The sequence below is a fragment of the Chanos chanos genome, chromosome 13 (genome assembly GCF_902362185.1).
Source record: "Chanos chanos chromosome 13, fChaCha1.1, whole genome shotgun sequence".
Taxonomy (NCBI): Eukaryota; Metazoa; Chordata; class Actinopteri; order Gonorynchiformes; family Chanidae; genus Chanos; species Chanos chanos.
The window spans coordinates 20154252-20179613 of NC_044507.1; the positions used below are offsets into that span (position 1 = coordinate 20154252).

The 25362-nt window shown below is 42.6% G+C and overlaps 2 protein-coding genes across 2 annotated transcripts in view; both read right to left on the reverse strand.

Moving 5' to 3' along the window:
- Positions 1-1763: 1763 nt before the first annotated feature.
- Positions 1764-4912, reverse strand: ccdc97 (coiled-coil domain containing 97). The gene is made up of 5 exons (XM_030790691.1): positions 4357-4912; positions 3926-4253; positions 3403-3645; positions 2613-2739; positions 1764-1986 (listed from the first exon to the last, which is right to left on the reverse strand). Exons 1-5 carry the CDS (start codon positions 4522-4524, stop codon positions 1839-1841), a joined length of 1014 nt encoding a protein of 337 aa, XP_030646551.1. The 5' UTR covers positions 4525-4912; the 3' UTR covers positions 1764-1838.
- A 4544-nt stretch (positions 4913-9456) lies between these two features.
- Positions 9457-25362, reverse strand: part of cacna1ha (calcium channel, voltage-dependent, T type, alpha 1H subunit a) — a 69687-nt gene continuing 53781 nt past the window's right edge. The window contains exons 13-34 of the mRNA XM_030789606.1: positions 24691-24846; positions 24001-24088; positions 23166-23374; positions 22603-22989; positions 21500-21600; positions 21126-21249; positions 20811-20879; positions 20503-20687; positions 19899-20025; positions 19661-19786; positions 19211-19300; positions 18243-18456; positions 16188-16339; positions 15663-15772; positions 14227-14360; positions 13935-14005; positions 13479-13557; positions 12730-12851; positions 12120-12425; positions 10942-11110; positions 10643-10800; positions 9457-10509 (exon numbers count right to left, since the gene is read on the reverse strand). Coding sequence (XP_030645466.1) covers positions 9457-10509; positions 10643-10800; positions 10942-11110; positions 12120-12425; positions 12730-12851; positions 13479-13557; positions 13935-14005; positions 14227-14360; positions 15663-15772; positions 16188-16339; positions 18243-18456; positions 19211-19300; positions 19661-19786; positions 19899-20025; positions 20503-20687; positions 20811-20879; positions 21126-21249; positions 21500-21600; positions 22603-22989; positions 23166-23374; positions 24001-24088; positions 24691-24846 — 4230 coding nt within the window. The remainder of the gene's footprint in view (positions 10510-10642; positions 10801-10941; positions 11111-12119; positions 12426-12729; positions 12852-13478; positions 13558-13934; positions 14006-14226; positions 14361-15662; positions 15773-16187; positions 16340-18242; positions 18457-19210; positions 19301-19660; positions 19787-19898; positions 20026-20502; positions 20688-20810; positions 20880-21125; positions 21250-21499; positions 21601-22602; positions 22990-23165; positions 23375-24000; positions 24089-24690; positions 24847-25362) is intronic.

Here is a 25362-nt window from a genome sequence, read left to right on the forward strand (position 1 = left end):
GGCAGTTAACTGTGAAGACTAAGTGTTTGAAACTGACAGCATGGTGTTTAACCTTCAAATAACCCCCATCACTTACAGCCAATTTCGCCTGTGGTTCACAACCTGCTAATCCTTTACCATTTACACGCTAAAGACACAGTGTTAACACCCGCTGAAGGAGCTAATTACGACTGGTTTTTCTATTGACCTTATCCTATAGAATAATTTTTATATTGGTTTATGAAATGATATTTTATATTTTGTAGATATTTCACTGGTATATAGAAACATAGTATTCTAACAATGCAGTCTTATTGGGTGGATGTAGCTGAAATGAAGGTGCTAGTTGTTTAGTGGTAATAGCGAATGTTACAGCAGTTTGTCTGGTTAAAACGAGCCGTTAACCCATTGACTTAAACTGTACTGAAGGGAACAGAGAAGCCATTTGAATTCAGCATGTCAGTTGATTCAGAATAACAACTGGATACAATTTACGTGATTCAGTACAGTTATCACTCTCGCTGGTTTTTAAAGATGAAGGAGAAAAAAATATATATTTTAATGTTTTAATAACTTTCAGTGAAACGGGATTCAGCCACAGGGGGTAGGCCTATTGGTTGGATTTCCTTGGTGAGTGTAAAATATGCTCGATGGATTTCAGTTAAATAGACTCCCATGTTTTCCCTTAGTGTTTGTCTTTTGTTTCACGTTTTTGAAGGGACCTCACTAATGTAGTTGTTCAGTTAGTTGTATGTATTTGTATATTTTTGCCTCGATCACAAACATTAACCTTGACAATACAGCTGGCACCTATCCTGTGAACCTGTTTCTTTTTTTTTTTTTTTTTTGTAGACTTTAAAATTGAGATTTAGCTATGCTACTTGAGAATTTAAATGTTAATAAAGTATTTACTCCTTTATTGTTGTCCTTCTCTGTTTGTCAGTAGTGAAAATAGAAGACCTCCAGGGGGTATTTCAGAAAGCGTGTTTAGTGAAAACTCAGAGTAAGTGGTAAACCTCCTAATAGAAGAGCCCTATGACTTCATTCTCCTAGCAAAACAAAGCCATAGGGCTCTTCTATTAGGAGGTTTACTACTTTCTCTGAGTTAACTAACTCTGATTTTTCGCTAAACAAACTTTCTGAAATACCCCCTAATGTTTGCTAAAAGGGACATTCATTTAAAAATTCTCTGCTCTTTTAAGTTACTTCCCAACCTCTCTCTCTCTCTCTCTCACATGCAGGCAGGCTTTTTGATGTTTGTTTCTTTACTCAGGTCCTGAGAGCCATGACTCACCATATAAAACACAATATAAGACTGTTGGAATGCATTGCAAATATTAAAAGTATTTCTTTAATTCATTGGGCATTCTGATCATGCCCCAGTATTCAACAGTAAACTTTTGGAACCAGTTCAGAGTACTAAAAACTGAACACTTTTGGTATAGTTCTATTCCAACATAATTAAACTATTCTCTTGTGTCGATGTTAGACTCCCCTGTAAGTGATCCAGGCCTGAGCATACTGAACCCTGCCACGTGTTAAGACAGATATATGTGAAGCTGTTACATACTGACCTCAACACACAAACAAAAATATTAACGCAGTGTCATGACAAAGTACTGAAAAAGTATTTATTTACAAAAACAATATGGCCATCTGCTTATCAAAATGTCCAACGTTTATTCATCTTAAACTAAAAGTTTCCTTTCAACAAATGACTGCAGGTGCACTGAATATTATTATTATTATTATTATTATTATTATTAATAATAATAATAACAAAAACCTTTCTTTTGATCAGCATAACAGCATTCATAATCTGCTGACTTACTGCTGTCTTACAATTCTGAATACATATACTATTCCATCTTCTCATCCTCCTCGTCTTCCTCCTCCTCCTCCTCCTCGTCTGCCTCCTCCTCCTCCTCATCCTCATCAAAGTAACGCTCCTCTGCATCATGGCTAACGATGTCAAGGTTGTCATAGTCTGGGTTTTCATCCACTTCACTGAAATGTTAGAGGAAGACAAACTGTTTCTATATAACACAGCAATGATGTCTGCAACTTCGAGGGAAACTTACAGTTCAAGGCAACCAATATTACTTTGCTTATTTAATGAAGTCAAGACAAAACAAACATTCCTTGACAAGACTGACCCCCACACACATAAAATTTGCAAACAAATATATTTTTCTCTCACACTTGATGTATTAAACAGTAATACATAGTATTTCTACTCCTGAAATACCTGACTACAGAAAAATCTGACTGCATTTGGCCACTTTATGATCTGGAAAAAAAACTTCCTTTCTAACATGTACAATCCAATAACCTCAGTGATTGGATATTTACGTTGCTGAAAAGCTAGTTCCAAGAGAAAAAAATTGCACCAGAATATTTGCTGACATGGAACCTGGCGGTTAAAGAGTAACCTAGTTTACAAAAGGTAACAATCAACAAGTTAGATTCAGTCTTCAGATTGACCAATAATAACATTTGTGTCAATAGTACAAGAAAAATGAATTTAAAACAATGACTTGAAAAATGTACCCCAGTGCACTTAGGAGTCAAGCCCAGTAGAGGTATTAACAGCACTGACCGCTCAGTAGTTTTAAGAGATATTGTTTCATCACCTGTAGTTAAAGTCCTTATCTTTGCCATCCAGGAACCGCTGGTGCATTTGACTCACAAACTCCTCCCTCAGCATGGCTTTCTCTTCGGGGGTTGGCTCCCACGCTGGCTCCCTGGACTCACCGTTACCTATGACCACAGCACAGCAATAGTTTGGTCAGAAAGTATATTCTTTCTGAAGCACACACTGTGTCTGGTCACAGCTGTACTATGGTGTTTTACTTGTATCTACCAGAGTGGCATAATCAGAGATTGTGTTAAAAGTTCTGGTCATAACTGTTTAATCTTTTCCTGACACTTTCAGCTCTTCTTAGAGCCTCTGTCGTGTGTGTATAGCAAGTGTCAGAATTACTAACAGGCACAATCACCCACGTTGTCCTGTCAGTACATACACAAAGCTGTTTATTACTGCTATTTTTTCTCTTACCTCGCAGTTACATTTGTGCCTGTCCTTTGTGTTTGTGTCCTGGCAATAACTGAAAAATGTTGTTAAAGGGTGTTCAGTGGCTGTAGTCAGTCTGTGTGTTTGTCCATGAGTGTAAATTGTTTTTTCTCCAGAAATTCTGTGAGGATGTCATGCAGTGAAATACCACTGATCATGGTCATACACATTACATTATTCAAGACAGCGAGTCAAACTGACAAAGACCATTGCACTGCTCAGCAAAGCTGTACCACTCATGAGCACACCCACTAACTTAACATGTAAACAGCTGATAACCATCCTCCCCTCCACAGCCTGCAATGCCTTGTAAATATCCCCACAGATCCCCTCATGTAGGGAGGACTCACCATCCTCATCCTCAGACTCCTCCTCAGCTCCCTCCTCCCTGTCCTGCTCCTCCTGTAGACGACTCTGGAGCACTCTCTCCTGGTAGGAGTCGATGAGCAAGTCGGCTAGACCCCCAGTTCCCTTCTGCATGGCTTCCTGCGAACGCTGGAGAATCTCCTCCTCACTGAGGTACTGTCCAATGTACTGTTCATATAATAGGGGCTCTCGAAAGCGCATCTGCTCCTCGCTAAAGTATTGACCCTCTGCAGGAGGAGAGGTTGTGTGAGGTTAATGTGAGGCCATCATTTTATCAGCTCCCATCAACACTATCGCCCAAATCGTGTCGCCAATCGGTATGTTTTGGGGGTTTTTTTAAACTGAAGTTCAGTGGGGGATCTGACAATAGCTTTTCTTCTCAAAAAGGAATCTGAATCATTAAAGACTTTTCTCTGACAGCAGTTATTACATTCTTTTGTAAACGAGTAGCTTATGAATCTAAATGTTGCTTGCCGCTGAGTTTAAACAACGTTTTAAATCACTCACCCCGCTGTAAAGCTCTTAGAGCTCCGTAGCGATGGTTACGGACTCTTGTGCTGTTAATTTGACTGGACGCCCGTTTCTGTACCTCCTTGCAGTAGTGCTGGGCCCTGCAGTCCGTGCTGAGGTGAGAGAAAGCCCCTAGGTGTTCCGGCTTAAGGTGTGTCTGATAACGCTCTAGGAAAACAAGAGGCTTGGTCTTGTACTGCGTCATTAAGATTTCTCTTCTCTCTTCCATGGTTAGGTCAGGCTCTCCTAGCTGCTGGCTCTTCACTGGACACCCACTGACCGCTACTGCTTCAATCATAGAGGATAGTTCGCTGGAACAATCCATCTAAGAGAACAGCAAAAATTTTAAAAAGTTCTTTCTTCAAAGGAAGAGAACACTCTCTACATAAACAAATCAAGTCAGGTAAGCAAAGTAACTTGAGTCTCACCTGGTCTTTGAGATGTGCTTCGTTCGAACAACCCATATCCGATCTAGAACCACCAAGATCAGTTTGATCTAGATCAGTTTGAGCATCAACGTGTGAACCCGTAGAAACAGGTTTTTCGAAACTGAAAACGGGGCCAGGGTTGGAACTTGGTTCAATTTCACCCCACATGTCGACAGCTAATGTTAATCGCAGTAACCCATAGGAATTTCGGTGCCGTAAACAAATGTTGACATTCGAAATTGGCTACGTCGTTGTCATGTCAGTTTTGTCCCAAGTATATTTGAAGAAATGTTGGAGATTAATTGACTTACAGATTGAGAGCCAACAACGTATTCAAAAAGTGTACAACAGCATGTCAAGCCGTTACGAGCTAAGGTTAGAAAAAAAGAGTAAACAGTCTAAGTTGCTGACGTTACTGATACTACCTAGAAAACATGAACCAAGTAATAAAACCCGGGGAAAACAAAAGCCTTACGAGTTAGCTTACTACCTTGTTGTGATCTGATTCTTGGCAGTACAATATTGTTATGAAGAAAGCATGGCATTCCGCAAATACCTTACCAGAATAAACTTTAAAGAGTATTATTATTATTACAGAACCATTATAGTAAGAATCGCTCACGCAGTGCGACGAACCTGTCCGTCTTTATAAGTGCTCCCTCAACATATCTACCCATACAAACTGTAGTTCCACCTTCCTCCGTTTAAAATGTTTCGGCAGTAGATGGCGCTGTTACTCTATTGGATAATAATAATAATAATAATAATAATAATAATAATAATAATAATAATAATAATAATAATAATAAATAGCAAAATTCTTTTGAGTACTTTTTCTGTGGTGACTGGATCAAAGGTCTAGGACTAGTTTGCAAAAGTAGGCTTTTTTAAATATTCAATATGGTGGAAAATCCATTAAGATGATTTTTGATAAGATGGGTCCATTCGACTCATCATGAGACAGGGATTTAGACCAAATAAGGAACACAAATGTAGAACAATCGGTTAAGAATATATTAGCAAAAATGTCCTGTGAAATTTGCCCTGTTGGTGGCGCTAGTGGCAATGATGGAATGACAACAAATTTGGTATCTGGATACATTGGACAGTCCTCTATCAATGTGCCAAATTTCACCAGGATACACCAAGGGCTTCTGTGGACTGCCAAGGAAAATTGCTTATTCCAAAATGGCCGACACCTGGGGTTCACAATATTCCAGTTAGGGTCCTTTACTATGATGATGCACAAGAAGTTTGTCTGAAATATCTGCTTTTGTCCTGGAGTGATAGGTATTTTGATACTTTTTTGTGAATTTTTCTGGTACAGCGCCCTCATGTTCCTGAAACTTGGTGGTTATCCAGTGTTCCTGGTGGCAATGAAATGTACCAAGTTTAGCATCAATCCGACCAAGCATTGCTGAGATATGGTTCACTTCCTGTGTGCAGTCTTCACCATCAAATTTCATTGGACGACAGCAGCCATATCATTTGGCCTAGCAAAATTCTTTGTAAAATTTTTAGTCAGACCCCACTGTAGATGATATGTAACAAATTTGGTGGTGATAGGGTCAACGGTCTAGGACTAGTTGCAAAGGTTGGCTTTTCGAAAAATTCAAAATGGTGAAAAATCTCATTAGGCAGAAATTGACGGCAATGGGTGCATTCGACTTATCATGACCCAAGGATCGGGGGGGGGGGGGGAAATCACAACTCAAGGACAAGCGACTCAAAAGTTATAAGCAAAACTGTACCTTGCAATTTGGCCTGTTAGTGGCGCTACAGGGATGGATGGAGTGACCCAAAATTTGGGGCCTGGATACCTTGGACTGTCCTCTATCAGTGTGCCGTATTTCACAACTTTTTACCATACGGACTCCCAGAGGAGAGAGTATAATAACAGTGAAGAACACTAACAATTACAATAGGTGCCCGCAGCTTCGCTGCTTGGCCCCTAATAATAAAGTAAGCCTGCATCTGAAATGCACCAGCATGTTTAATTATTTGCCGGCCCTGCTGATAAAATCATCTGTTCAAATCAGTATTATTATTTCTACTAATTTAATACAACTTCTACAGTGTTTATGTAAAAGCGGGAGTTCCAATTTTGTGCCATAATGGGCTCATTATACTGTACTTATCTGTTTGTTTGTCTCGACCTCAGAGGGTTTTTTTGTCACTTTGATTTTTTTAAAATGAAAAATGCTCATTTTCTGTTGTTAACATGGCATTGACAGATGTAGACCTTGGGAAAACAAGCACCTCGTAGGGTTTAGAGTAAAACAAACAAACAAACAAACCAGACTACATGAAACAAGGTCAGATGTTTATCAGGTCTTCCTTATTATTTGTGATCTAGTTGATGCTCTTTTAAATTGTTCCTATTCCTGAGGATGCACCCTCCTGCGTCCTATTAGACATTAAAGGCTCATAAATATTTGGTCAATTATCAAATAACAAAAATAATGAATTACAAAGAGTTAAGAGTTGAAATTAGGTGTAGGTGTCAGGTTTCCTTTTAAGAAATCATAATGAATGAGCTGAATGAGCTGGTGAAACTGGTCTGAGCAACAACAACAACAATGATAACAATTTGGGTTTCTGTTTATGTGTCATGGACATGAGCACATGAACGCAACCTGTTGAGTTCTTGCGAAACAAAAAGAGACACCCTAATTTTTGGAATAAAAATGTTTATCTTTATATGACAGAGAATATCCTTCAGATCAACTGTAATCATTACACAATAAAAAGTAACAATACAATGTAAAAATACAATTGTATAGCCTTTTCAATACTTCTCTTGCTTTGTCATCTGAGCTATATCAATTAAAATGAAATTATTGCAAACAGTTAGCTCAACAACAAGGAAAAGACTACATCTTCTTCAATGAAAGACTGAGGAAAATGCTTGGATTCTTCAATCAAGGGTTAAGGACATTAGGCTGATTAATGGCAAAAAAAAAAGCTCAGATTCCAAATAGCTATAATGTCAACAAGCCCAGAGTGATTCAAAAAACACTTTATGTCGGTTAAATTGCAAGTCATCCTCTAAACGACATCAAAACGTTTCATAACAGTTTCAAAGATCTGTCCAACTGTCCACACTGCAAAAATCATGGTTGGGTAAAATTTAGGAATGGAATCTAACACCATCCAACGTAATGGAAAGAATATTTTCCATTCTGAATGGGCTAAATACTCAATTCAAGAAGAGAGTAATTGAATATTGTGCCAATTCTTGGTGTGTGTCATTCCATAAGCACGATCATACTAACCATGGTTTATGCTTACATGTAAATATGCTTGAAACCCTTCCAAGATTACCATAAAATATTGCATCAGACAATAAATATGTGGATTTAATAAGTACTACAAAGAGGAATATCAATTGATCACAGCCCAGTGTAATTAGGTAGTCAAGTCTACAAATGAAAACAGTTGAAAATTGAAATATCAAAAAACATCCAGATGTTTTTTTTTTTTTTTATTATTATTATAATTATTATTTTTTTTAAACTCTAATCTTTTGTTAGAACATGCAATTATTTTCACCTCTCATAACTTTGGAGGCTTCAAAAAATCAAGGAAAATGAATGAATTACCAAAGTTCAAGAGCTGCAGTAACTATTGTTAATATATTAAAATTGGACCAATATGTCAATGGAAGTTGTATATGGTGTAGTGTGGGATAAATTATCGTGTGTGAGAAAGGTTTTTTTTGGAAGAATGATTCCCATAATGATTGCGATTTCTGATTTTTTTTCCCCCCAAAAAGTCACTGTTAATCTGTACATTCTGTGTAACTGAATAAATATTTTACTAAACCATCTAATTAAATGACATCTACAAATTTTTGTCAGTTTAATTGGTGACAAACAATTTCTCTTTCTCTGCCTGAGGACAACACAAATCTAGAGGCACCGTTTCAAAGCTGAAAGGTTAATTCAGATTAAATTTGTGACATAAATAAACACCTTCCTCTCACAGAAAAGACACCTGTTTCTCCTTTAGACAGTTAAAAAAAAACAGTTTAAGATAATAAGGAGAAATAGGACAGAACTTTTCTCACAGCAAAATCACATCTATACTTGATTTATTTTCTCCTTCACATGCATACTTCTCGTGCCACAGCTGAGGGTCAAACAAGGATCATTATTTAATTAGATAACCAAAGTGAATATGGTGGAAATTTTTAATTTACACTTTGAGATGAACCTGAATATGGTATATATATGGCGTTAATTGGTGAGATGCTCGTTACTGACTGTGTATATGTAAAAAGTGAGCAACCTAACTGGGCACACTAACATAAACATATACAGTGTATTGCACTCAGGCTACAGGTTATTTTGTAGTTTGGTTCTCATTGGATCTACATTAATATGTCATACCCCAAAACCTCCCAATAGAAAAATAAAAATCATCTCGGTGTCAGTAGGTCTAAACAGACTAGAATTGATCCCACTGCTATTTGATTTAAAAAAATGTACATTCACAAGAGGACAACAAAAGACAATCCAACTTGAAATTCAAATTGATATGTGCAAAAAACATTAGAGTTCTCTATAAAAATATGTGCATATGAATAGAGCTATTTTTTTTTCTTCTTCACTGATACAATATTTCCTCTATTTACATCATATGATTCAATAAAGTACAGAACATGTACAGTTCTTATTCATTTTTAATCATTTGTATATTTTGCCTTTACAGAAAACGTTAGCGACGTTCATATGACATTGAATGAATGGATAAACGAACACGCTAGATGAGACAGAACGCCACACATCCTGAACTCAAATCAATGTGATTGAGCACTGGGAATAAAGTAAGAACCAGAGTTCCGTGTGGAAACCTGAAATTGCATATCCCATGTTCAACACCTTGTCTGATCATGCTCTAATCAAAGCTGTCCCCAAGGGGCTTATTTGCCATTCACGGCTGGCTTTATATAGGGTTATATTACATCAGCTAGAGACAAAAGAAAAAAACTTTGGCTACTGATTTAAGTGGTCACCGTGTCCATCCAATGATCTTCTCATGCTCTGGAGCATACGTCAAGAATAAAACAAAACTGTTTGGTTGGAATCATGTACTCCTTCATTGGCCTGTCCTGTTTACTGTGCTGAAGTCTGTTGACTCCTCGATTCTATTGTCAAAGGAGGAGCTTTGGGTGGAGGAGTCCTTTTCACTGAGAATATCTGCCAGGAGATCCACGGATCCGCTGGGATCCGGCTGCTCGAAAGTGAACTGAGGCAGAGACAGATACTCTCCGCAGTGGGAAGGGTGCCTCTCCACTTTGATCAGAGGTGGTTGGCTAAGGGCCTGCTGCTCCAGCAGCTCCAGGGAGTCACGCTGCAGGGCCATGTCGTAAGACGGCGTCCGTCTCCGTAGCAACATGCTGCTCTCTGAGGCTTTCCGAGGCTTCATCGATACCAGAGGTGGGGGACCCTTCGTCTCCATGGGCGGCTCTATGGAGATGCAGGGAGGGCTCATCTTCTTTTTCCGCGGGATGTGCAACGACTGACCGCGGACCGGAATGTGCCTCTTCTCCCCTCTGGCCTGGTTAAACATCTCGTCGTCCACGGACGGACAGATCTCAATAGAATGTCGGCGGAGGTCCTCAGTTCCCGTGGGTTTATCCAGGAACCCCTTAGTGTCTACGCTAAAAATCTTCTTCAGGTCCTTGTCTCTCAGGCCGCATGCGGCCAGATTGAGCGTACTGCTGGAGTTCTTCTCCGGAGCAGGGTCGGAGTGCAGAGCCTCGGTGGTGGCGTAGGGGGAGAGAGAGTGACTGCGCACTTCCGTCTGAACTCCTCCCCACATCCTGGCCGAACTGTTGATGTGACGAACCTCCTCGTCGGTGGGGTCGGTGGAGTCGAACATGGAGCTGCTGGGACTGATGCTGTTGCTGCTGCCGGCTCGGCTGGGGGGCCTGGAGGGGATGTTGTGTTGGCTGTAGAGGCACTGCAGGGTCCGGACGCTTGGGGAACGGCCGCGGTCAGGAAGCAGGGTCGAGGCCCGAGGGCTGCCGGGGGCAGAGATTCGTGGTACCGGGAGGGTGAAGCCGCCAGACGTGGCCCCCGTCTGTCTGTTCAAGTTGTCTTTGGAGTCAAAGCTCTGCACGTCGACAGAGTCGTTTTTGATCGCTTCCTGTAAGCATAAAATACACCCAGAGTGAGGAAAAAAATTAACCTGACATAAAGCACCTGCACAGTCCTGAATGACCTGAAATCCCATCACTGATAAGAAACGACTGACAAAAGTAAAAGGACTTCCACAGCACCTGTCTTCGCAGGGCCCTGCCAACGCTGTGGGTGGGTGAGGGCTTCGGTGGTGGGATCCTGGGCATGCAGGTGCTGAAGCAGGACTCGGGGGAGACGCCAGGGACCTGGAGCAGGGAATGTCCCTCACAAGGCTGGGAATGGACAGACGTGATAGACCCTGCACAGAGAGAGCTTTTGGTCATTCACAGCCTGGCCGTTCATTGCTCGCCCTCATTGTCATCCACAGAGGAACAAGAACGAAAAAGCCACTAGACAGGCTCATGACAGATCAGATCTGCCCCTGTGTATGGAATTATACCTAATTCAAGGTATCCCTGGTTGGAATCCACCTCTTGCAGGGGGTATGGTGCGCTGGCTGGCCTCACGGGACGGAACATGTAACTGTCATTGGGTAAAGAGTGCATTCTAGACACTGACATTTTCTGTGGAGACAGCAAGTTCTCCCGACCGCCTTGCAACCCGTCACCCTGCAAAAGAGAAAAACACTCCTCTGTCTAGCTTTATTATAAAACACACACGTGCACACAAACACACACACTCGCAAAAACACACTCTCACACACACATCAGGGCAAGTTCAATGCAGCAGGCTCGTTCGTCGGCTCACTGGAGCTGACAAAGCGTAGAGCCTGTTTGCCAGGAGAGCCCGGCAGAGACTGCAGTGGCAAATGCACCTAACTCCCCCTCTAGAGCCTCCCTCTAACACTCTCTCTCTCTCTCTCTGCCTCTGTCTCTCTCTCTCTCTCTCTCCGTGTCCTATCAGCACTTTTTCTTTTTTTCTTGTGCTGAGGCAAACTCAGCAATACTCTCAACAAACACTTAATGTGATCTCTGTCTCCGTGCACAACGTAGACAGCATTTTCTACACTCCAGGCCCCATTAATACACACACTATGATAATAATACACAAGCTGGATCAGAGGGATAGTTCCACGAGCTGAGTTTGGGCTTTGGACACAGTAAATTCCCTCCTGAATGACTGTATGGCTACAGTCCTAACCTAACACATCTGATTGTACTTTTCTATTTCCTATTCAGGTGTGTTAAATTATCCACTAAAAAACAGAATCATGAGTCTTATTTAACAAACACAATTCTACTTTTTCAGTGGCTATTCAGGTATGTTAGTTTATCTGATTCCACTTTTCAGTGGCTAATTTAATAGATCTGACTGGACTCAGTGGTTCATCATTACTTGGCTATGATCAGAGATACATATAAACCTATGGGACAAGACCATGGGCCTTCATCAGCATGTTGCTCTCCATATTGTCAAGCTAACATTCACCTCTCTTTCAGTCAAGTCCTTAACAATCATACAATGCCCCAAAACTACCAATTATCGCTTCAGCTCATAAAACGCAATGACATTACTGTTAAAACAAATGGGACATTAGGTGAGTACACTGCAGAGAATCAGTGGCTTCCATTTTGCGCTTATCTGTAATGCATACTTGAAATTGTGGGTTTTGCTTACCTGACCAGGTGAGTCGGGACGGGGCCCTACATAGGTGGCCCTGTCCTCAGGGCTGACGGAGCTCCCAGCCGAGACGTTACTGAGTCTCCGCGCAATCTCCATCTCCAGCTCTATCTCAGCATCCATCTCCGCGTCTTCTTTGGCTTCTTTATTGCTCTCCTCCAGATGCTTCATCAGTACCGCCACCACCACGTTCACCAGCACAAACTGGGCCATCAGAACAAACGTCACAAAATAGATGGGCGAGACCCAGGGCAGGTAGGGCAGGCAATGTTTGTCCTCCGGAGTGCACTCTCGCAAAGTATCCTGAGGGACAGATGTTCGATGACATTTTCACAAACGACCACTGTGCACAACATCTGACAATGTTTCCTCATCAAATAATTATCGAATGAGCTGGCTATGGGGCTTGAGGTATGCCATGCAAGATGCAGGGTTTAAAAATAAATTATGAAAGACCACCAAAAGTGCACTTGTTATATTTCACGCGCGGCACATCTCACCGTGCTAGTGTTAATCTGACTATATCACGTGACAATGCTAGTCTTGTCAGACCTGCAACCTTTGCCCTGCTCAGCAGTAAATACGACAGTAAGCTTTCTAGCAATACCTTCATGATGCCATTCCAATTATCCCCTGTCGACACCCTGAAAAGCGTCAAAAAGGCCATCCCAAAGTTCTCAAACGTAGCATGGCTGCTCAGTCCCTCGCACGGGTTTTTTTCGCTGCATTCTGGAAGAAATGTTCGGTAAACCACAAGACGTCGCAATCAAACTCTCACGAGGATAAATAACAGAGAATACAACAGATCATTAAATCACGTTTGACGCTGTAATTATTATGATAATCTAAAGAAGCTTTGTCGGTCCATTAAAAGGACAAACGAGAGAGCGCCCTTGCAAAATGCAACACTCGATAATTAGCATTGATTTCGGTTAAGAACTAATGAAAGTAATCAGGCTGGCCTGCCCTTTAAGAAAATGCTTTAATCCTGTCGTTTCTCTGATAACACTGGGCTCTCTCACAGGGAGACAGGCAGCATAGAAACGTCTCCTCATGCCCAGGGGCAGAGTCACAAAAAAAGGCTGCTATAGCAGGAGTAAGCTCTTTTAATCCTCTGAAGAGCGACCAAACTAATTTAGTTCTCCTTCTGCCATTATAACCCCGTGGTCGTTAAGGGACAGCTGTAAGTCTGCAAGGGTGGTGTGGCCCTAAAGGACCCAATCTAAACATCTCCGACCTAAACCCCACCCCATCCCACCTCACCCCCCCACCCCAAAAAAAAAACGGGAACTGGCATATCATGACGCTCCAGAGTAGGATCTTGATTTAGATGGTGAGAAAGAATGCAGCACTGACCCAGTTTCCCAAAAAGCTCCACTCCCAGTGCTGCATAAATGAAGAACAGAAGCATGAACAGCAAACCCAGATTCCCCACCTAAAGAGACAGAGGACATTATTACACAGTTTGTTATTAAACAATCTATCAAGAAAACTGACATTCCACAACCATAACACACACACACACACACACACACACACACTCTCTCTCTCTCTGGTCTAAACACACACACACACACACACACACACACTTCTCTTCCTAACACATTCCATAAAACTCTTCAGAGATTATGTGGTGTATGGCTGATAGTTACCTGGGGTAATGTAATGCATGGTTGATAGTTACCTGGGGTAACGTAGTGTATGGCTGATAGTTACTTGGGGTAACGTAGTGTATGGCTGATAGTTACTTGGGGTAATGTAGTGTATGGTTGATAGTTACCTGGGGTAATGTAGTGCATAGTTGATAATTACCTGGGGTAGAGCCTGCATGACCGTGTCCAGCAAAGCTCTCATCCCTGTGGCCATCTTCAGTAGCTTCAGCACTGCAGAAAAGGATCACACGACATAAGAAACATATCCCCTGCCCTTCTTTTCCTAGCTTTACATTACAAATGCCCCCCCACCCCCCACCCCCCACCCCCCACGGCACGCTCTCATAACGACCCTCGATATCTGTGTAGCCGTAGATCAAGGCGAGAAGTGCTGATGCGGTAAGATGTGAATCTCGGGCTTTGATGGGAGAGAGACGGAACGGTAGAGCTACCTCTGGCGATCCTCAGCACTCTCATGATGCGGATGATGGTGGGATTGATGGGGAGCGCGGCGTTCATCTTTATCTCCTCCAGGGTGATGCCCATGATGGAGAGAAGCACGATGGCCAGATCCAACTGATTCCACCTGCGAGGGGTTTTTATTACAGCATTATACAAAAAAAAGAAATCCCTCACCGCAAACAGCACATCCCCCACCAAGCAAATGCCATATTACACCAGCTTCACTGTGACAACAAATCACCTGCAATGAATGGCCACGGCAGAGCTGAACCACAACCAGCTTATACGGAGACTACATCACTACTCGAGAGCAGTGATTTCAATTAGGTTCCTATGTATTCAGATAATCTGACATATTATGAATATTCAAATTAAACAACAACAAAAAAAAAAGATATGCAAATGTTCAGCAAAGATGGTCATATGGGTGTCTGTCTGACTGGAGCTTTATTTATGTGTGAAATGATAAACTGACTGTATCATGCTCCGTTTCCCATTTATCTTGTTAAATTTAATTGAAACAAATGAATGGTCTGATGCCAGGAACTCTGGTGCTTTCAACAAGCAGAGACATTAGAATTGACTGCATTAAGCACACATAATTAAGGCATCGTTTCATCACACTGTCATGTTAAATTCACTTAAAAACACATTACGGCAGACAGTAGGACAACACACTGTTCGACAATTACCTCGATTTAATGGTACATTAGGTTAAAGATGACTGTATCATTGTCAGTTTCTTGTTAGGAGGGCACGCGTCACGTTTTCAACCTCAAAACGTACAAGCGGATTTAGGTACAATCTAATTGGGTACGATTTGTCATATTTCGGGGTTATTTTCAGCAATCAGAACTCATTAAAGTGTCACTTGACCTTTTAGAGGACTTGATCTGGCGAAATGTGTTCTAAGCCTGTAAAGCTTCACTGAATACTGCACTGTGGCATTCGTCTGAGACAAACGCGAACGTATTATCCTGCTATAAGAGACAAGGTCGTTCGGGGGCTATGGGCTGATAAGAGTCCCCAAAGTCCTCAAATGAGACTACTGAATCGCAATAGGATTAAAATAAGCTGGTTTAAGTTTACAATACACTATAATGGTAATGAGAACCATATTGCAGGAAGGTTACATAATAATGAGCAACAGTTCTAAAAGACCTTCGTTTAAAGGTAGAGCCTCTATTTACACTGAGACAGTTCACTCTGCTCCCCTCTGAAAGCATACCTTTTGTCCTCCACTAATTTGTCCTCCACAATTAAAGGAATTTAAATGCTGTTGATACAATCGCTGAAATAACCATAAGCTGTTCTTTTTACTGTATGGTTTCTCTACATCACTCAGTTTCAGATGACTTTTGCTCACTCTTCACATACTGGGGTATGTGCCCCCACTGTGGTGTGTGCTGTCAGTCAGGTGGTTTACCTGTCCTTAAAGAACCTCCGGACACCGAACGCCACCAGTTTGAGCAGGGCTTCGATGATGAAGACAACCGTAAAGACATAGTTGCAGTACTTCAAAGCTTCATCAAGATACTGCAGAACAAGAATGACGCTTAGGTTACAGCCACAACACCCCCCCCCCCCCAACCCCCCCCCCCCCCCCCCCCCCCCAAAAAAAAAACATTGCACATTTGTGATTTGGCCTCACAACAGAAAAAAAATCGCTGTTTTTTTTTTTGTTTTGTTTTTTTTTTTACTACCAGCTGGCTATATTGCTCACAGAACCAAAAATGGCCAAAGTATCTCACATTACGTTTACATAACACTCACATCATGTCCGCATTATTGATATTTTATTTAAAAATTAAACATGATGAATAATCGGTACATCGACACACAACAAACAACCTTGACCAATGATGTCATTTGTTTTCTGTGTTTAGAAAATTTGCACAGAACCCAAAAAGCTCACAAGAGTATTAGGCTTATTAGGCTGTAGTTTGCTTACCACTGATTGGTTGTAATGCTCCATGGACATGGTGACCACGTTGATACAGATGATACCTGTGATGAAGAGGTCCAGGTAGTGGCTGGTGCATAGTGTGTGGATGTAGAGGCGAGCAGGTGAGTAGTCAGCGTAGTAAGGTCTCTGCTGAGCTTCTGTTTCACAGCAGTCACAAAGAAACAGCACGGCATCAGTGGAAATGAACCGTGGTTTGGGACTGAACTCACCGACTGACACACAGGCAAAGGTCCAAGAGACATGGGAGGTGTAGTGCAGTGGAAAGGGACAGGACTACGTATTAGTCCAAAGTTAGTCTTTAAATCAAAACAACAGCCCTATCCCACTGCACTCGGCACTGCCATGGTAGTCAGTCATGCTTTGGAGGTGTGAACATGCCTTTGTAAACATGACTGTTTTTGGCTCTGTTCGTTTGTGTGTGTGTGTGTGTGTGTGTGTACATGTGTGTGTGCGCGTGTGTGTGCGCCTGTGTGTGTGTGTTTGTGTGTGCATGAGTGTTTCTCTGTGTCTTTACTCCACAATATGTGAAGTTCTTTGTGCCTAATGTGAATGACAAATTCAAAGCATGTTTTAACAGACAAATAATCATCAATGTTTCGCCTAATTTGAATTGTAATGTACGTGATATTCAACATAAAAATGTACTTTGGAATTTTTTGAACCATTTGAAATGTTTCAATCCATCTTTCTGAGTCTGCCACACAAAGCATGTTTACTGGTAAAAAAAAAAACTTACCAAATAGTAAGAGAGAAGCCTTTGAAGCGAAACGAAATACACGTCTGATGTAGTGCATGCAATGAAGATCACCCTCATGCACTACACATAACGAAATTGTAACTGTTTTTTTTTTTTTTTCTTTTTTTTGGGGGAAAAAAATCTATTATGCTTTTCCTATCATTTGAAATGAGACATAACATGACAGACAACAGTAATACTGAAAAAGTAAATGTTTCGGCATTAAATGGCTTGGACCCCAATTTGACTCTACACTTCCGTCTTGCAGTATCACTTTTTTTGGGGGAAGATTTGAGTTTGAATCCGAGGAGCGAAAACCCTGGATCTATGGTAAACTTCACTGTCCGTGCCTACGTCCAGAAGCGTGCGGTGTGAGGATTCTGCTCCACACACACTGCTGTGCCAGTACCGTAATCAGCTCTGTTCATCAGCATAGCAAATGCTATTAATCCACTGCCTAAATGAAGGGCTTATGTGACGAGTGTGACAGATACATATAAAACTGTCAGGTTTCATGCTAAAGACCATTAGTCAGCTGGCATAACATCACCAGGCGTGTGTCTCTGTGTGTGTGTGTGTGTGTGTGTGTGCGTGTTTATGCAGAAAACAAAACAAAACAAAACAAAAAAAAACCCTCTCCACACGGTTTATCGTCTTATCCTTCATTCATCAGATCCTGTAAAGTCACGGGCTGAGCTGTATTTAATGCTCCCCCAGAATGGAGGGTATTACTCTGCACTCACTCTCTCTGCACTACACTGATTAGCTAAGTCAGCCTGTGTGATGTTTATAGAGCCAATGGGAGCCCTTCTGATCCTCTTCTGATCTGCTCTAGCAGGATCATGTAACATGCCTCTGTATAATCTGCTATATAGTTTTTGAAATGTGTGTCCTAGGATAAATGCTATATCCCTGTCCATTTTGTTCAAAGAGACCAACTGGAAATGCCATTTGTTTGTGGGATGAAGACGCGTCTGGCCTGACCCTATTAGTGACCCCTGTATGCTTTGTTCAAACGTGCCCTCCCCTTTGTTGATCTGTCATGCAGCGTTTGGAGGCGATGGGTAATCATGCATGGACATGCTACAGACCATCACAATCCAAGATCCTTCACATCAGCATGGGTGCCAAAATTCACATGGCTTTAAATTTCCTCAGGCTTTTCACTCTTTTGCTGTCTTTCTTTCTTGCTTTCTTTCTGTCTTTTTTGCTTTTCATCACTTTCTCTCTCTCTCTCTCTCTCTATTTCTCTAGCTCTCTCAGGCTCTGGAAGCAGGCAGTGCTCAGAAAAACGGACTACCGACCAGACCCGCAATTCTCCTTACTCCTGCGCTTTTTCTCCATCAGCCTCTGCCTCTTCTCCTCCCGCAGACGCGCCTCCTCCTCCTCCTGGTCCTGGCGACACTTGTGGAAGTTCTCCACCACCACGCCGACAAACATGTTCAGCACAAAGAAGCTGACTATGAGTAGGAAGGAGATGAAGTAGAGGAGCATCCAGGGATTGTGGTTACGAACCGGCTGGGACGGGAAATGAGAGAAGAACAGAGTCAGAAGGACAGAGAGAGAGAGAGAGAGAGAGCGAGAGGGACAGAGAGAGAGAGAGAGAAAAAGAGAGAGAGAGAGAGAGAGAGAGAGAGAGAGAAAGAGAGAGAGAGAGAGAGAGAGAGAGAGAGAGAGAGAGAGAGAGAGATGGAAGAAATGAAACTGTTATGAAAGTTTAGTTTGAGGTGTTTAAGGATAACAATTCAAATACTCACCAAGCAGAACACTAACAGAGGGAGTTATATCTGCGATTAACATATCTATGCAACAGTCAGAGTTTCTGAGATTCACGGTTGAATCTCACATGTAATGCATTTGTCAAATTGTGTTCCGAATCCTCAGCTCTGCTCCCTCGGGCAGATGTGTTTGACAGAGGGTAGTCTCTCTCGTACTGTCAGGTTAGCAGGAATCGTTAGTCAGACGCCTGTGTCGTTGTCACAACTCTCAACAATACATTTCTGTTTGGGGCTTCGTTCCCGTGGAGACGATTGTTAACTGACAGGTGAAACGAAGCAGTGGCTGACTTGGCATATATATCAGAGCACACTAGTCTGTACTAGTCTTCAGCCAATCAGATCCATGCAGGGACCGCACCATTGCAACAAATTACCATAGTGTGGGGAATAACAGGCAATTCCAATGAAAAAGAAAAAGGGAGTATAATTCCAGGGGTTCAAATCCAGAGAGAAAGAGAGAGAGAGAGAGGGGGGGGGAGTTAAAGAAACCCTACCTGTTGATCCACACCCACGGCATCCAGTCCATCATACATAATGTTCACCCAGCCGTCTTTACACGACAGAACAAACAGAGACATAAGCGCCTGCAAAAAAAAAAGACAAAACAAAAAAGAAGAAAACCACAAACCACATTTTCTCATCCGTATTCCAGGAAACACTTCAGATGCATTAGACTGAGAAAGAACACCATTTCTATGATAAAACATTAATGGTCTCTGACCAGTAAATATCCATTAAAATGAGTTTTTTTGATTCGTTCTGCCCACAGAATCCACAGGCCTAGGGCACTTTGCCTTGTCTTAGAGCTAAGAGCCCTTTAAAATGTCCTCATTATCTTCTCCATCTATCAGGCAACCATTCCTCACGTCAATGAACACTATCTCGATTTCTGTTCACGTTTAGCTCATGTTATACATTCAACATTTCTGGATAAGCTGACCTACCTGTCCCAAATTATCAAAGTTGTACTTTCTGCGTATCCATCGATAGTTGGCCTGAAGGCAGTCTGTCTTGTTAGTGATATTCCTCGTGTCAGGTCCTTCACAATGATAGAACTTGCCCTTGAAGAGCTGGACACCAACATGTTGCTATCACTATTTATACATATATATATACATAAAGCCATTTTTGTCATAATACACACGACGTGATTGTGTGCAGTAGTGTTGGATTTCTTCTAACCTGAACTCCTAGAATGCCAAAGACGATGAAGAAGGCGCAGCAGATGAGCACGATGTTTCCGATGGGTCGCAGCGACGTAATCAACGTCTCCACTACCAGTTTGAGTCCAGGGGCCCGGCTGATCACTCTGCACAAATGAACAAACACAAACACAGCCACGCGGCACCGAGCGCTTACTATAAGTCACACAGAAAAAGAAACAAAAAAACCATTTCTGTACTGTTTTTATATCAGTGACAAAAAAATGCCTTTTAGATAAAGGACTGTGTTCACATTCTGAGATCTGTCTGTAGAGCTACGATTGCCTGGATGATCATATGTTTTTTTTCTGAAGTGTCTGAAGTGAATGAGAGAACACCTGTCTGTGAGAATTGTCTGTCTTAAGGGCATTACTGTAAGAGTACAGGCAAGTCAAGAGTCAACCTCTTCACATGTTACAATACCACAGCAACCAGCCAGGATCATAGCTGAAGTAATAGTCTCTTACACTGATTAAAAAGGGGAAAACACACCAAACCAACACAATCAAAAAGGTTTTCTAATGAAACTAGCTGGACATATGCAGGCCTGTAGTTTTACCAGATTCTGAATCGTGTGTACTGACCTCAGAGGCCGTAGGGTCCTCAGCAGACGCAGTACCCTCAAGATACCCAGAATTCTGTTCCCTCCAGTGGACGCCAGAGACACCAGGATGTCTACGAGTGAGACAAAGACTAGCACTCCATCCAAGACGTTCCAGGTGCTTTGAAGATAGCTATGTTTTCCCGAGCAAAAGCCTAGGGCCACCACCTAATGGATCATAATATACACACCATATCTGTGACATACATCTCTTTAATAGTATAGTATAAAAAATGTATAGATATGTATTAGTCTGAATGTGACGTATACAAGACATCAATGCATCAGTACCTTCACTGTCATCTCAGCCACAAAAATCACAGTGAAAATGTAATTAGAGATACTTAAGAAAACACGCTCCTGAAAACGTAAGACGAGAGGGAGAGAGAGAGAGAAAGAAAGAGAGCACATTACAGGATAACAGTCATTCCTGGCGTAATGTAAAATAATCACTATAAGTTAAAGCATGCTTTGAGTTGTACAGATGTTGAGTTGCTGTACTGGTTGCTGAGTTAGCAGAGCACAGGAGTGCCTGGCCTCACAGGTGAATGTGCAGGTGAATGTGCAGGTGAATGTGCAGGTGTTGGCCGTGTGTGACTGGGTTACCGTGCTGTGGGACTTAATGTCAGGCCTCTCCAGGGCGATGGTGATGCAGTTGAGGAAGATAAACACCAGCACCACGTGGTCAAACAGCTTGTGAGAGATGACCTTTTGACACGTCATCCGAAATCTGCAACAGGAGCAAGGTTCGTGGATTTAATCCTGTAGATATTAGGTCATTTCTCCTTGCTACTGTAACTGGTGAGAAATCCGGCAAAGCTAATGTGTGAAATGACATATCTACGGATAACGCGAGGATAAAAAAATGAATTAAAATAATTGAATTAGGTCAATTAAATTGAATGATTTGAACAGAAAACACAAGCGTGGAGATAGGCAATGAAATGAAGACAGAGGTTGGACTGGAGACAGTTACTCACTCATTCTGAGGAGAGAACAGATACAAGGACCAGTCCTCGTGATCTCTGCACCACTGGGGTTTGTGAGCATCCAGCATCCTCCGTAGGCGGAAACAGAAGCCCTGTCAGACACGCGGGGACCGGAGAACATTTCACACAGGCCAGAAATAGCAACAACATCTCAACTCTAAAATCCATCATATCATTAACACTCAGGCTGCTGTATTACTCATTCCTCTCTGACCAAATTAAAGGCACACCCCAAACCGCCATGTTAAGATTCATTCCGATCTGGAGAATTTCCATTACTGCTGCAGAAAGCTTTGACATCATCGGCACCTGCAACTTAGAGTGTAATTCATTCCCACTTGTGAACCTCCTGTAGCTGAGGGACCCTTCTTTCTAGCCTCTTCTAGCCACACACACACACACACACACACACGCACACACACACACACACACACACACAAATAAACACACAACCTGCACTCTAACAGACAGAGGCAGCCGAGGTCTTTGTACCTATTTCATAGCTCTTGAAACTCAATTTGGGCACATAGGCTCTTGTGTAGTGAGATACCATCACTTAGGTTGCTTTTCACCCACCAAGGGAAAAAAAAAAAAACAATTACTATTTCCAGTGTGCTAGGCAAAATCAATTTAAGCGTGACAATTAGTCTGCCTGCGAGACAAAACACCATGCAATGACATCGTTAAACACAAAGCATAACGGAGTGGATCACTCTGACACTCTGCATGTGTATGTGTGTACATGTGAGTGTTTTGTGTGTGTGTGTGTCTGTACAGAGTCTGAATGGGAGAGCGTGTGTGTGTCAGCGTGTGCATGTGCGTACGTGTGTGTGTGCGCAAGTGAGTAAGAGTGTATGAGTGTGTGCATATGTGAACCTAAGTGTGTATGTGAGTGTGCATGTGAGTAAGAGTGTATGAGTGTGTGCATATGTGAACCTAAGTGTGTATGTGAGTGTGCATGTGAGTAAGAGTGTATGAGTGTGTGCATATGTGAACCTAAGTGTGTATGTGAGTGTGCATGTGAGTAAGAGTGTATGAGTGTGTGCATATGTGAACCTAAGTGTGTATGTGAGTGTGCACGTGCTTGAACTAACATCGTCTATGTCCTCGTCTGCGTTGGAGTCCTCTCTGCTGAGTTCAGAGGGCAGGTCAGAGGGCAGGTGTAAGGTTCTCCCGTTGCAGTCCTGGTGCTCTCCCGACAGCCACAGACTGGGGCTCTGAGCTTGTTCAGGGAGGTCCAGAGAGCTGGGACGCTGCACAGCCTCCCCACCGGCGATGCCGCCTTTCTCTGTCAAGTCTCCTTCAGAATCCTCATCCTCGAAACTTCCTCTGCCCTCTCCGGACAGCAGGGACTCCCTCTCCCCAGACGTGTCCTTCCTCTTCAAACTCGGAGCCCGAGCCAGGCTGTTCCAGCTGGACCTGCGGCTGCCCCAGTTACTGCCCGAGCCTTTGGGATGACACGGAGATCTCCGCGGACTGGTCTGAGCGGAACGACAAAATAACGATAATGCTCCACAGTTCACTTGTACTGGATGGTCGATATCAGTTCTCATAGTTCTGATTTTGACTTAGTTCTGCAAATTCGCTGTAATACCAGTGATATGAATGAACCTGAAGTAAATGAATGAAAGGGGACATAAAAGGTACTCTCACTCACCAGGGACCTCTGATCATATGAATATGGGTCTACTGAGACCCCGCTGCCCCTCCGTGACGGTCCCAAACCGAGCACTGACTCTGGGCCTAGGGAGCTCTTTGGGGTGGGCATGGGCGTGGCAGCCGTACGCATGATGATCGGTGGAGGTGCAGTGGCTCTGGGGTCAACGTGCCCATTGGCCGACATCATCAGAGAATACATCTTCAGCTCTGCAAGAGAGAATCACAGAAGGAACTTCACCTCCAAGAATCTGGGGGCTGGGCAGTGTGGAGACTTTACAGAAAAAAGGCATTTAACACGAAACATATATCGCAGCTATGTTCTCTCAGGCCATTGGTCAGACTAAATTAACAGGCTGGCATTGCACGACCTGAAGTCGTTAAGGTAAATGGCAAGGAACAGATACGAGTGCATTTTCCCGCAGTTGATCTGCGAGCACAGTTGAGTCTGCACTGACTGTAATGTGACTCCAGAGAGCAATTGTTCTCTCTCTTTATGGCATGTTATCACTACTGTAAGCCTGACCAAAGTCCTTCACCGCTGAATTATCACCACAGTGCGACACGGACGCATATGGATTATTTGCGCATCAGCAGCCAGTAATAAAGTAAGGTATTTCTACATTCTAATTCTAAATTAAAGATCTTATTATGCTACCTGAATGTACTGAAATGAGGAGTTGATACTTATCAAGTCATTCATGTTTATTCATACAGGAATAAGGCTTGGCTTGGTCTGTGGGGTAGGGGTTGGGGGGTGTGGGGTAGGGGTTGGGGGTTGTGGGGGCGACTAAAAACAGGGTGGGGAGGACAGGTTTGCCAGGGGCTGTAATCACCTGTAGCTCGTAGTTCTCCTATTTTCTCCTCCTCCTCGAAATTTACAGATCTCTTCTCCTCGTCTGCGTCTGACTTGTTGGCGTCTCCCTGCAAAAACACAAACGGGGCTTAGGATTTTTTCAGTCAGCTCGAGATGGGAGGGAAAGGGAGGGGGGGGGCACAAGTCACAGTGTTTCAATAATAACAGCGCCTTGAGCCGGCTGTGCTCCTATTATTCAAAACCCAGCTGTAATGCAGAGTGTTAGCTCACTAGTCTCAGAGAGATGAGATCCTTTGGCATCACGACACATACAGCCCTTTACACACACAGACACACACACAGACAAAGAGTCAGCCACCTTTGGTGCTTTCCAACTCCCTGATGAGAGAGATCTAGAGTAATGTTAGCTGGTTCAAAAAAAAAAAAAAAAAAAAAAGTAATACTCTGCGAACAGTTCAAACACCCTCCAGCACGACAGATGGTCCTGCTGGAGGAGAAGAGAAGGGGAGGGGAGCAGTTTGGGGCACACGAAAAGCGTTCCATGCATAAACATTTTGGTGTGAAGGGAAGAGTCACACTAAGGCCAAAGGATATAACAGCTCTCTCCTCCTTTTTTTTTTACTTCTTTGTCTGACAGACACTCATTTTATTTTTGGGGAAAATCTGGGCCTTTCGCACATAACTGATAGAGACTTTGACTGTACTCTACCTCTGCCTGAAAACCCTCGACCAAGATGGCCACCAGAAGGTTAAACAGGACGTAGTTCCCAAAGGTCATCAGGGCCACGAAATACAGGGCAGCCAGTGGTGAGGTAGAAGCCATCCCATTATACAGGACTACATTCCAGTCCTCCTGAGTCAGGATCTAGAGGACAGAGAACAATCCACATCCATTAAAAAAAAAAAAATAGGCAACAACACCCCGATGTTTTCAGGCAGAGAAACAATGTTTTTGCGGTAGGGTATATCTCTTTACATCCTCATTCCTGAAACTTCATTGAAAATTCATGACATAGTTCTGGGAAAACAGTGGTCTTTAATGTTCTGGAGCACTTCAGCCGCACAGCCGCACACGCGCTGGAGAAATTAACCTGGCATTATAGTCTATGCCGACAGGACCAATAGAAAGCTTTTAAAATTCAAAGTCAGCTTTCAGCACAACTCTGAATTCTCAGCTGGCTTGAGCTGGCGAATAGATCCTTTTGATTGCATAATACCTAAAAGAGTTGTAAATGCTCTCTCCACCACAGACGTCTCCAGAGACAATAAGTCCTCTAAATGCGAACAGTATAGACAAATAGGTAGATACAATGCAGATTCAGCACCTCTGCATCAACAGGATAAATAGCACTAATGTACTAAGGAGAGGTAAATCCTTTTT

Excerpts from the sequence above, each read along its gene's own strand:
- ccdc97 (XM_030790691.1), bottom strand. The coding sequence starts at position 4,524 with ATGTGGGGTGAAATTGAACCAAGTTCCAACCCTGGCCCCGTTTTCAGT. Across the intron at positions 2,740-3,402 it reads GGAGTCTGAGGATGAGGATG|GTAACGGTGAGTCCAGGGAG; the intron begins GTGAGTCCTCCC and ends CTGTGGTCATAG. Across the intron at positions 1,987-2,612 it reads GATAAGGACTTTAACTACAG|TGAAGTGGATGAAAACCCAG; the intron begins GTGATGAAACAA and ends CTAACATTTCAG.